This window comes from Anabrus simplex, chromosome 1, assembly GCF_040414725.1.
Source record: "Anabrus simplex isolate iqAnaSimp1 chromosome 1, ASM4041472v1, whole genome shotgun sequence".
Lineage (NCBI taxonomy): Eukaryota > Metazoa > Arthropoda > Insecta > Orthoptera > Tettigoniidae > Anabrus > Anabrus simplex.
Window position 1 is genome coordinate 1,739,982,892 of NC_090265.1, and position 13,430 is coordinate 1,739,996,321.

Genomic DNA, 13,430 nt, shown 5'->3' on the forward strand with positions numbered 1-13,430 from the left:
ATCTTCTTGCTGTCTATGAAACTGCTACTTTTACTCAGCGTCAGATGTAACCGACTACCGCTACACTCACGTCTCGCTTGACGGGTTCGGCCAACTTCAGCGGCTAGCGATGTATAGGCCTAATCGCGGATGTCGAAAGTCAACGAACGAGTTTATTGCGCCACGGTATCGCCATTCCGCTCTTTGTCTTCACGTAACACCAAATATTGACTTTAGTTAGGCCTATGCCGAAAATATTCCTGCTGTCTATAAGACTTAATTTTGCTAAGCGTCAAGTATAATAGACGCGTTATAACTCTGCCACTGAGTAGCCATAGCCTTTCTAAGAATTCGAAGGCCCGCATGTTTTGATGCCATTCTGCAGATTTGAGAAACGTTTTTGTAAAGGCTAATAGAACGCCATACTCTCTTCACTATTTCCTGCGATCCTTTGTGTAACTTCACTGGCGATATAGGCTATAGTAAGGAGGCGGTCGTTTATTGTCAACGAGTTTTGTGCGCGTGTGGAATGAAGTAGCGTGGTTACCGCGGTAGTTGCCAGTGGTATCCATTAACTTACTGTTAGGCCGCGAATGCAAGACAACCCTTGAGCTTTCACATGAGATTCTGAGAAAAAGTCTTGGATTCGGAGAAATACGGTATTACTCCAGAGGTTTCTGTGGCAAACACTTCTGTTCTCTTCTTCAAACGGCGTCACCTAACCTAACCGTATATGTATCATGAAAACATATTTCAAACGCAAGTAGAGAAATGATAACCTCCTCACGAAAAATTTACATTTAAATAGCCTTTCCGAAATTTAACTAGACGCGAGAAGATATGAAATATCCTCTAAAATCAGTGATGTACTCTGCCATATCTTGAGGTGTATCCCATTCTTACTTAATTTCCGTATATAACATTAAAATTAAGATATCGTTTAATTCAGCCTTTCTTCTTCTTCTTTTATGACCAAATAGGATCACTTAAGTCAGTCCGTCGTTCAGGTCTCTTTGAAGGGATTGTTCGGGCTTTGCGGTCCTCCCAGTACTTCTTCAGACGCTCTGATCTTCGTGCCCTTTCCTCAGTTGAAAATGTGCGTGTTGTTGGTTTGTTTTGTGTAAGGGTAAAGTGGAGGTTTGTATTCTTGAGTTTTGTATTCAATTTTATCTTATTTGTGGTGTCTTCTGTTGTAAGGCCTATTTCCTTCAGATCCTCTCTTACTTCTCTGATCCATTTACATCCTGTTGTGGTATTTTTTGAGACGAGATTGTGTTGTACTAGTTGTTTCAGAAGTCTCGAATCCTGCATCCTCATGATGTGTCCAAAGAATCCCAGTCTCCTCTTACGCATAGTATCTGTAATGGGTTCTAGCTCTTTGTACACGATTTTGTTAGGTATTAACCGCCACTGTCCATCTTTCTGGTATTTTTTGTTGATGCGGGTTCTTCCAATCCTCCTTTCAATTTTCTGAAGTCTGTCAGTCTTTGATTGTTTATTCAGTCTTTATTGTTAACGAATTAACAATTGCTATCGGCTACGTTATTTACACATTTATTACGAAACGTGTTATCCTCTTTCATTTCGAATTTTCTTTAGAGAAGAGAAGTCGACGGGTATTAGGTACTAATCAACTCCAACATCGCCTTTGAATGTCGACGAGAGAACTCGCAAATGCACAAAGTGAGAAAACTATACCATACGGTACCGAAGAAGATCGATCACATTTTGTCGCAAACGTTTCAGTTTTCTTATTCAAACAGCGTCACCTATCCTAACTAACCGTACTATACGTATGATGAAAACACACTTCAAGCACCAGTAGAGAAATGATAACCTTCTCGATATACATTTTCATAAGTTCCGTAATTTAACCAGACACGAGAAAATATAAACTAACCTCCGAAATCCAAATTAAGCACTCTGCTATATCTCGAGGTGTATCCCTTTCTTACTTAATTGAGTATTTAGCCTTAAAATTAAGCAGTCGTTTAGTCCGCCTTAATTTTTAACGAGTTAACGACCGTTTATTTACCGGTACGCATTTATGACGAAAATGTGTTCTCTTTCATTTCAAATTTTCTTTACGGAACAGCAGTCGACGGGTATTACTATTCGACTATGACATCACCTTCGAATGTCGACGAGAGAACTCTCTAGTGCACATAGCGAGGAAACGATGCGAAGGTAATTGATCATATGCAATATCATCGCTGGGGTGCATAAATATCGCTTACGGAAAAAATTGCACTCGCTTAATAGCTCGTAATAACGGATGCATCAGTGATAGCGCTCTCGCTGTAACCAAAGGACGATACACAGTTTAATATAGGAATTTTGAAGGGACAGAAAAAAGTCGTCGCTATATCGGAGTTCTCGTTATATGCCGTACTCGCTATAGCGGACTTCTACTGTATTTAAAAAAACTTTTGTGAAATATTTATTGGATAAGGTACTCATTGTCCTTGTGGCAGTCTGCAAATGTTGTAGGAAGGTATCTAATAATAATAATAATAATAAATATTTAACTGCAGAAAACATTTCTTTACATTATGTGCATTTTGAAATATAAAGTCAATTTGGTTAAAAGTTGTTACGGAAAATTTACACAAGACATATACTGTAGATTATATTTATAGTTTATTTAGTGTTTAATGGAAAAAAATGTATCACACTTGATTCCTCATTTTTCTACCAAATACTAATGTGCATGTTTTATCATATTGGTTATTCAAGTTAATATATTGAGTAATAAAGCTTAGGCTGACAGCTCAACAATATCATCTCTGGATCCTCACAAAGGTAGCTGCAGTTTAAATTGAGGCCAATCCATATGAGATTTTTCAGATTAGTATCCCCATGTCCAGATTTAAGGTAAAAATGGAGATTACATGGCTGTGATTACAATATCATTTATTACATAAGTTCAAGCTTGCTTGCTTGTTTCAGGGATACTGCATTTTCTTCTTCTTGTTTTTTATAGGCCAGCTAACGACCAGGACATTGAACTATTACATTTTGGAATGGGCTTTGATGTTTGCCCAGTAGTTGCGTATCCTCAGGCTGTGTTGCTCCTTCCTCTCCTTGGTCCAAAGGGCGCCAGTCTTCTTCGTTGGTAGTCTGTCCTGGAACTCCTTATGTTTAAGTATCTTCCTGAGTGTTGTCCGATCCTTTAAGTTTCCTTCTGTTATTCCCAGTTCCTGTAGATCTTTATCCACTTCCATCAACCATGGTGACTTGGTCTTCCTATTTTGCCAGTAGCTGAGAATCCGGTTGGTCAACCTGGTCGGATGCATCCTATAGATGTGCCCATAGAATGCTAGGCATCTCTTCCTTGCTACATTCGTTATTCTTTCAGAGTACTTGTAGAGCTCTTAGTTAGGCCGTCTTCTATAACTGTCGCCTTCCTTGACTGGCCCCAGAATCTTCCTCATTATTTTATTCGTGCAAATTTTTTACTTTGCCTAGATTTTTTGTAGACAGTGACAAAATTAGTCATTTGCTACAAGTACAGTAATGAAAATAAAAACAAATACAGTAGAAGTCCGTTATAGCGAGAATTCATAACGGCGAAAAATTCACTCGCTATAGCAGATTGTCGTTATATCCGATTTTTTGTAAAAATCAGGAATTTATGGCAATCAGTTTGTTAAAAACTTGCGTTATCGTGGATAATATCCACACTATGGCTTACTTGTTTGTTGTTTTTTGAAATCCGATACTACATAAAAGTGTGTGTTTAATTTCATTCTGAAAAAAAAATATATTACTATATTTCTCCTTCAAAAAATTTTAATGAGGCTTAAAACTTGCTTTGTAAAATCATATGAATGTCTTTCTTATACAGTACGCACTTTTAGACTATTTGTAGACGTCGAACATTGGCTTTAGTTATGCCGTATTTTTTGCAGCTGTATAATTATGCTTTATTTCAGCGGGTTTAATAACCATTAACTTAAAATTGGCATCATAATATCAAAGGGAACTCGTTGAAAATTTGCCGGCAATACACATTCCACGAGTCTCTACAATACGACGATCCATCACAAAAATATCCCTGCTTTCTATAAAACTTAATTTTACTAAGCATTAGGTACAGCAGACACGTTATAACTCTACTACTGAGTAGCCGTGGCGTTTCTAAGAATTCAAAGGTTTGCATGTTTTGATGCCATTCTGCAGATTTGAGAAACCTTTTTTTAGAGGATAATAGAATGTCATTCTCTCTTCACTATTTCCCAAGATCCAGTGACGTTACAGATAGGAACTGTACAACCGGTCGCCGCGGCTAGCGATGTATGATAAAGGGGCGGTCGTTTATTGTCAACGAGTTTTGTGTGGGCGCGCGCAGGGGTGAAAAGAAACAGCGTGGTTACTGCGGTAGTTGCCAGTGGTGTTCATTACTATCAGGCCGCGAATGCTAAACGACCCTTGATTTTTCGCATGAGATTCTAAGAAAAAAAACATCGTTTTGGTTTCGGAGAAATACGGGATCACTCCAGAGGCTTCTGTGGCAAACATTTCAGTTTTCTTCTTCAAATGGCGTTACCTAACCTAACCGTATATGTATCATGAAAACCTACTTGAAACGCATGTAGAGAAATTATAACCTCCTCGCTAAAAATTGACAAGGGAATAGCTTTCCGAAATTTAACTAGACACTAGAAAATATAAACTATCCTCTGAAATCAGTGATTTACCCTGCCATATCTTGAGGTGTATCACATTCTTACTTAATTTCAGTATACTGTATACCATTAAAATTAAGAGATCGTTTACTTCAGCTTTTATTTTTAACGAGTTAACAACTGCTATCGGCTTGGTTATTTATGCATTTATTACGAAAACATGTTATCCTCTTTCATTTTGAATTTTCTTTAGAGAACAGCAGTCGTCGGGTATTACTAATCGACTCCAATATCGTACCGAAGATGATCGATCGCACTTTGTGGCAAACGTTTCAGTTTAAAGTTAAAAACTTCATGATTGTTCCGTATTGAATAGAGAAATAAGAAGATGTACAATATTATAGGGAAGGATCCACCTTTCAGTACTCCGTAGTAAGTTGAACTAAAAAGTCGTTGCAACCTGTTTATTGGGACCAGTTTCAACACATTTCAAGTGTCATCATCAGCCAATTAGCGAAGATCTTAAAACAACTAATACATTGAACACAGGCAAAAAATTAACATTGTATCATATCGTAGCAATTCAGTTAATGTTCAAAACACAATAATCACAGTCAAGAGAGTAAACAGAACATCACTATCTTGCGCCAAAAACAAATATAGTTAAAGTTCATAAGCAGGTCAAGTATGCACTTAAGTAAAGTCGTTGCTAGGCAGGTCTTGTAGGCATTTGTTTCTCTGGCCGAAGAGTAAAAGGTGACGTGAATGAAGTCTTAGGAAAACAGTGTAGGATTTAATTTAGTCAAATTCAAAGTGTATATATAGGTTTTAAAATAATTTAAAACGTTAAAAAAGAATAAAGCCAAATAAAAATATATTAAAAAATAGGAAGAAATAATGAAAGAAATACGAGGTTCAACTCGAAACAACTTGCCGTAGTAATTGATAAAGAAATGATAGAGAAAGGGGGTGGGGAATGTTTATTAGAGGGTGGTGGTTATTGTTATTAGAGGAAATACAATTGGGCAACAATCCTTTATATAACACTAATTCGAGGAGAAAAGAGGAAGAGAACCGACACTTCGAAAAATGAAGATATCGGTTAAAGGAAGACAAGGACCACGAAGGGCGTGAAAATGAAAGACTCCCTAGCCCTCGCAAACCTAATAGCATCGGGGTCGGAAAAGAACAAGAGTTGACAAAGGGGCTCTGAACTTCGGAGTGTGGGTTGGCGACCACGGGGCCCTTAGCTGAGTCCTGGCATTGCTTCCACTTACTTGTGCCGGGCTCCTCACTTTCATCTATCCTGTCCGACCTCCCTTGGTCAACTCTTGTTCCTTTCCGACCCCGACACTTTTAGGTTTCCGAGGGCTAGGGAGTCTTTCATTTTCACGCCCTTCGTGGCCCTTGTCTTCCTTTGGCTGATATCTTCATTTTTCGAAGTATCGGATCCCTTCCATTTTTCTTTCCTTCCCACCCTCCATCCCCCAGGGGCTCTGAACTTCGGAGCGTGGGTTGGCGACCACGGGGCCCTTAGCTGAGTCCTGGCATTGCTTCCACTTACTTGTGCCAGGCTCCTCACTTTCATCTATCCTGTCCGACCTCCCTTGGTCAACTCTTGTTCTTTTCCGACCCCGATGCTATTAGGTTTGCGAGGGCTAGGGAGTCTTTCATTTTCACGCCGTTCGTGGCCGTTGTCTTCCTTTAACCGATATCTTCATTTTTCGAAGTGTCGGTTCTCTTCCTCTTTTCTCCTCGAATTAGTGTTATATAAAGGATTGTTGCCCAATTGTATTTCCTCTAATAACAATAACCACCACCACCACCACCACCACCACCACCACCACCACCACCATCACCACCCTCTAATAAACGTTCCCCACCCCCTTTCTCTATTTATCATTTCCTTATCAATTACTACGGCAAGTTGTTTCAGTTGAACCTCGTGTTTCTTTCATTATTTCTTCCTATTTTTTAATATATTTTTATTTGGCTTTATTCTTTTTTAACGTTTTAAATTATTTTAAAACCTATATATCCACTTTGAATTTGACGAAATTAAATCCTACACTGTTTTCCTAAGATTTCATTCACGTCACCTTTTATTCTTCGGCCGGAGAAACAAATGCCTACAGGACCTGCCTAGCAACGACTTTACTTAAGTGCATACTTGACCTGCTTATGAACTTCAACTATATTTGTTTTTGGCGCAAGATAGTGATGTTCTGTTTACTCTCTTGACTGTGATTATTGTGTTTTTAACATTAACTGAATTGCTACGATATGATACAATGTTAATTTTTTGCCTGTGTTCAATGTATTAGTTGTTTTAAGATCTTCGCTAATTGGCTGATGATGACACTTGAAATGTGTTGAAACCGGTCCCAATAAACAGGTTGTAACTACTTTTTAGTTCAACTTACTACGGAGTATTGAAAGGTGGATCCTTCCCTATAATATTGTACTTCTTCTTATTAAACGTTTCAGTTTCGTTATTCAAATAGTGTCCTATCCTAACTTAACTGTACTATATGTACGTATGATGAAAACATACTTCAAGCACCAGTAGAGAAATTATAACCTTCTTGCTATAAATTTACATCATAATAGCCTTTCTGTAATTTAACGGACGCAAGAAAATATAAACTAACTTCGTAATCAATGACGCACTCTGCCATATCTTGAGGTGTAGGCCTATCTCATTCTTACTTAATTGCGGTATTTAGCATTCAAATTAAGCAATCGTTTATTCAGCGTTTATCTTTAACGAGTTAACAATGGTTATCGGACATGTTATTTATGCATTTATTACAAAAACTGTTCTTCCCTTTCATTTTCTTTGCAGAAGAGCAGTCGACGGGTATTACTAATCGACTCCGACGTTGCCTTCGAATGTCGACGGGAGAGCTTGCTGGTGGGCTTAGCGAGAAAACGATACGGTACTGAAGATGATCGATCGCATGCAGTATAATGACTGAGTGCATAAATATTGGCAACGGAAAAAATCGAGCGCGCATTTGCGCTCGTAATAATGGATGCGTCAGTGATAGGACTTTCGCTGTTACCGAAGGATAATACACAGTGTAATATAGGGATTCCGAAGGGATGGACAAAAGTTATCGTCATAACGGAGTTCTCGTTATATGCCGCACTCACTATAACGGACTTCTACTGTATATTTATAAGCATAAATTATCAACATAAGATAGAAAGGAGGATAGGGACACACATAGGATAAACAGGCAAATAGAACAATAGAAAGAAGAGACTAAGACAAATTCCACATCCCTACACACTGCTGTCTTCATAGAATGGCTCTACTCTTACCAAATAAGTTCTTCCAGAGAAGATGTGGAACAAAAGTTGGATAATTCATTTTTTATGTCATCATTATAACATAATGAATGTCAGTTTTAAAGAATTTTCCTTCAAATGTGCTAGCCCTGGAATGTAGGGGTAGCAAGCCTGCCTCTTAGTCATAGACCCTGGTTTCGATTCCCAACAAGGTCAGGGTTTTTTACCTGGACCCGAGGGCTGGTTCATGGTCCACTCTATGGGAGAACGGTGGAGGAGCTATATGATCGTTAGACAGCAGACCAAGCCTAGAAGGGCAAAACTAACTGCTGAGAGGATTTTTTGCACTGACCACGCATCACCTCAGCCTTCAGTCTGAGCAACAGTCATGGTAGGCCATGTAGTACCATGGAATTGGTTTGTTTTTTAAATGCAAAGGCTGTGTGTCAATCCAGTTACACTTCATTCATTATCCCAGTGAGCTCATCTTATATAATTCCAGATGCTATCTTTCTGTAATACAGGATTTCTGTCTATAGTTTACTCTGTCTGCCTTATGTTGTGTATCACCTCAGATTACAAGCATTGTATCTATTAGTTGTAAATATTGATTTTTTTCCTGTTAATTCATAATGTAGTAAATATTTTTACTGAAATACCTAATTATTTTGTTAATATTTTGGAAGAATAGTCCTGATAATACATTGTGAATTTCCAGCTTCCTGCATCGACATGATGAAGCATTTTCCACAGAACCTGCGAAAAATTTTAGTCCTGTTCCATTGGGCTTCTTTCATGTCCAAAACGTGAGTATAAAGTGATGTGTCTTAAGTCATTTGGTAAAATCAAAACCAAAATTATTCGTGTTGGAAAGTAGAACTAGGAAAGATGGGAAATAATAGAGTAACAATATGATTGGCTAGAAAGGTGCTTCTGACAGAATTATTGCATTGTTTCTTTTGTATAGTCCAAATTTCAGTTCATTAGATTATGTGCTTTCCGAGCAGCCCAGAAGATGGTTTTCTATGATTTCCCATTTTCACAACAGGCAAATGCTGGGTATGTACCTTATTTAAGGCCATGGCCACTACATTCCCAATCCTAGCCCTTTCCCATCCTTCCTTCACCAAAACCCTTTGACGACTTAATGTGATGTTAAATTACTAGTGTTACCATATCGTAGTATGTACGTATGGTGATGAGATAATACAGTTATAGTAATAGTAGATAGATAGATAGATAGATAGATGAAGCATACAAGTGGTGGAAGAAGAATCACAATAGATAATAATAATAATGATAATAATTGAACAATAACGACAGAAACGCACAGTGAGAAAGAACTAGGTCAAGAGAAAAATATAGGGTCAAGAGAAAACTAAAAGTTAACAATGTAAATCAAATATATTTAACGATGAATAAATGAGTAATTAAAGATTTCTCAACAAGATAGTAAATACGGTACCAGACAAGGTTTTTGCTATGACAATAAATATATGAAGGAAACCTCACACGACAAGGAAATTATGCCACATTTACAATATAAAATATCAAAAATACATCAAGAATTGTATGAATACATTAATTGTAGAATGAAGAGTGATAAAAGTCCAATGAAAGGAAGCAACCTAAAGGTAAGAAAGAAAAAAAAAAGATGAAGAAAGAAAGGAAAGGGGAATGGAAGTAGGGATCGAACTGGGGAAAGGATTCTCTTCGCCGGGTGTTGTTACCATTCAAGATGTTTTACTATTGCAGAAAGTAGCTTTGGTCCTAGAAAGCAGATAATATGAAATCAACGTTCCATTGTCCGAAGTACAGTTCGTGTTTGAAAAATTTAAGTAGGAATAAAGTCTTGCATATTTGAGTTTGATGCCGGAATAAGCAGGCGAAAGCAAAGTTCAAATGGGGCAGATGGTTCAAAGAAGGATCCATTGTCAAAATAACATTATGATAGGTCTTGCTCACCAAATAATCCGAAGAATTATAGTTCAGATGGTAATGACCATGTAAACCTACCACAGTTGTTCGGTGCTCCACCACTCCGATACGAAGGCAGACTCAATTGAGAGAGGTGGAGCCCGAGAATATATAGCGGTATAGAAGCATCGAGAAAAATAGAAAAGTCGAAAGCCAGCATGTTCCAGAAATAAGAACGTCATAATCACGTGTCCATAGAGGTTAGCACAAGCACAAACGGCAAGAGGAGAAGGCCGATGCATGGAGAAGATAATGATGTCACAGTCACATGTTGGAGTAGCAGACGGCAGGTGAGCAGAGCAGTAGAGTGAGTGAAGCAGCAACATCGTGGTCTGAGGAAAAAGCAACATGTGAAGGTAGGAGATATACGTAGCATTTAGAAGAGATCGTAACACTAGCAAAAAAAAATAAGGGAAGGATTTTTCTCCCCACTACTATGTATGTAGTGTGGTTAGTTTTGACATAATGTGCGTTAATTAAATTGGTAAATTACTGTTTTTACTGTTTAATACAATTTATTTCCAATTAATTATATTTTATGAACTTATTATGGAGCAGTTTCTTAATCCTGAGAAACAGCTATTAAACAAATGTGAGACTAGGCTATAGGATCTCTATATTACTTTTGCAAAACAATATTTGGTGGGTGGGTGGGTGGGTGGGTGGATTACTGTGTGATAAGTTCAGCTGCAGGATGCAGAGGATGAAAATAATGAAAGGAAAGCTCTATAAATCTGTGGTGAGATCTGTGATGCTTTATAGTGCAGAAACTTGGCCAATCACAAAAGCCCAAGAGAGAAAGATGGAAGTGGAAAAAATGAGAATGTTAAGTTGGATAAGTGGAGTTACAAGAAAGGATACAGTAAGGAATGATTACATCAGAGGATCAGTAAAAGTGGGACCTATAGGAAAGAAGGTTGAAAAAAGTAGGCTAAGATGGTATGGACATGTTCAGAGAAGATAGGAGGACTTTGAGGAGAAAAGAATTGGAAACCCGGAAATTGAAGGGTCAAGGAAGAGAGGAGGACCAAAAATGAGATGGAAAGACAAGGTAGAAGGGGATCTAAAAGAAAAAGGTTGGAAGAGGAAAAAAGCATTGGATAGACATTTATAGAGCAGAAGAATCTACCAAAGCAATGCTGACCTTACGTGATGTGGGAAAAGGCTGATAAAGAAGAAGAAGAAGTGGGTTCAAACCCCAATTTTGGCAGCCCTGAAGATGGTTTTCCATGGTTTCCAATTTTAACAGTAGGCAAATGCTGGGGGCTGTACCTTAAGTAAGACCCTAGTTGCTTCCTTCCCATTTCTAGCCATTTCCTATATAGTCACCGTAAGACCTATTTGTGTCTGTTGACATGAAGAAAATTGTTAAAAAATAAAGTACAAGGAATGTCAATAAATATTTACCCTATTGGCCATCATGTTTTGAAGGGGTTTTTGCTAGTTAATATTGAATTAGATAATTTGAATTTAAGGAATATGTCTCTAGCTCACAGAATGTATCCACAACAAGAACACTGTTATAAGATGTATACAATTTATTAATTTCAGATCACTGTAAATGTGACGAAGAGTTTTCTGGAGTACCTGAAGACACAACCCATTGTGTTTGAAGTTTTTGGTCATTATAATCCTTGTCCAGTGCGCAAATATCTCTTGGGCATGGGCATGCCAGTGACTGTAAATAGGTATGTATTCAATTCCTGTCTTCATTAAACTCTCAGTTCTTTACGGATGTTGAATATATAGAATAATAAATAAAGGTAAGTGTACCAATAACGATCATCAAAGCCGGGAAAATGGTAATGACTATATTAATTAATTAATTCATTCATTCATTAAACTACCAGTAACTTTATGAAAGAATTTTAGAGCGTAAAATCAGACCCCTTAATGAAGAGAACCTCTTCGAAGAACAGTATGGATTCAGGAAGGGGAGATCAACAACTGATTTAATCTTTACAGTCCGTCAATTAATGGAAAAATACTATGAACACAACCGAGAATATCGACTCATCTTCAGCCAAGAGAAAAGTGAGGTTATGGACATGAAGAGATACGGGCAACCAATGGGACACATTGAAATGGAGGGGAAACAGCTACAGATGAACCATCAATTCAAATATCTTGGAAGTGTTATCTCTGATACTGGTTCTATAGATAAGGAAATATCCCATGGAATTCAGGCAGGTAGCAACTTTTACAAAATAGTTAAAGACATAATATGGAACAAGAAAATACCAACAAAATGTAAGAGAATCATATATGAAACTTATTACGTACCAATCCTGACCTATGGTTGCGAAACATGGACCATGAGAAACAAAGATGTTAGTAGAATCCAGGCAGCAGAAATGAAATTTGTCCGTTGCATGATCAGCAAAACACGGAGGGTCAGAGTCCGTAATGAGGAAATCCGCAAGCAGGCTCAAGTTGTAAGACTGTAGGACAAAATAACAGTGCAGCGACTGAGATGGTATGGACATATGCGACGCATGGGTGATAACAGATTACAAAAAAAAAATGTACGATCTAAAACTAGAAGACAAAAGACCAAGAGGGCGACCAAGACTCAGGTACTAGGACAGGGTGAAGATTGACATTCAACAGAGAGGACATACTTTGGAAAGCATTGAAGAAGGAGAGAAGTTCAGGGACCGCAACTGGTGGAGAAGCCTCGTTTGCCGACCTATCGCTTAAGATGGAATGACGTGGGATATGTATGTATGTATGTATGTATGTATGTATTTATTAAACTACCAGTATTAAAGATGAGAACAAACTCAAATTTCTCGTCTTGTAACAATGATTATTATTAGTCCATCCATTTGTCGACTGGGGTGTTCTTGAAGACACAGATAAGAAGTAATTTTCCTCCATGTATGATGAAACAGAGACACTGTGTGTTTATAGAAAAGTGAAAAAATATATATTCATGGCTTGTATCTGCAGGTGATAGTTCCTGTAAGGCCAAACGTACAGTTTGTAAGAGGTAATTTTCTGTTGCTCACAGAGGAGTGATGCGAGACAGTTATTCATAATTTCCTGTTTTTACAGTGTCCTTTGGGCGTTTTGTTGTCAGATATGTTTGACTGCACAGGAATAGGACAGGGAGTTTGGTCAGACATGTCATGTATTGACCTTATAAAAACATAAAAACATGGCAACTCTAGTTGTATGTATTTCATTCATTTTTTTTTATTTTTTTGGCTAGTTGTTTTACGTTGCACCGACACAGATAGGTCTTATGGCGACGATGGGACAGGGAAGGGCTAGGAGTGGGAAGGAAGTAGCCGTGGCCTTAATTAAGGTACAGCCCCAGCATTTGCCTGGTGTGAAAATGGGAAACCACGGAAAACCATTTTCATGGCTGCCGACAGTGGGGTTCGAACCTACTATCTCCCGAATACTGGGCACTGGCCGCACTTAAGCAACTGCAGCTATCAAGCTCGGTGTATGTATTTCATTAAAATATATTGTGAAGTAAACAGTATGATCATAATGTAGTATGACAGAATATTATGATTTTAATGTTTTAAGTTTATACATTCC

The 13,430-nt window shown here is 37.9% G+C and overlaps 1 protein-coding gene across 1 annotated transcript in view; it reads left to right on the top strand.

Annotated features, from left to right (window-relative positions):
- Positions 1–13,430, top strand: part of unc-104 (kinesin family member unc-104) — an 871,528-nt gene that overhangs the window by 699,777 nt on the left and 158,321 nt on the right. Inside the window, exons 22-23 of the mRNA XM_067138474.2 lie at positions 8,620–8,707; positions 11,430–11,566. Of these exons, the coding sequence (XP_066994575.1) occupies positions 8,620–8,707; positions 11,430–11,566 (225 nt within the window). The remainder of the gene's footprint in view (positions 1–8,619; positions 8,708–11,429; positions 11,567–13,430) is intronic.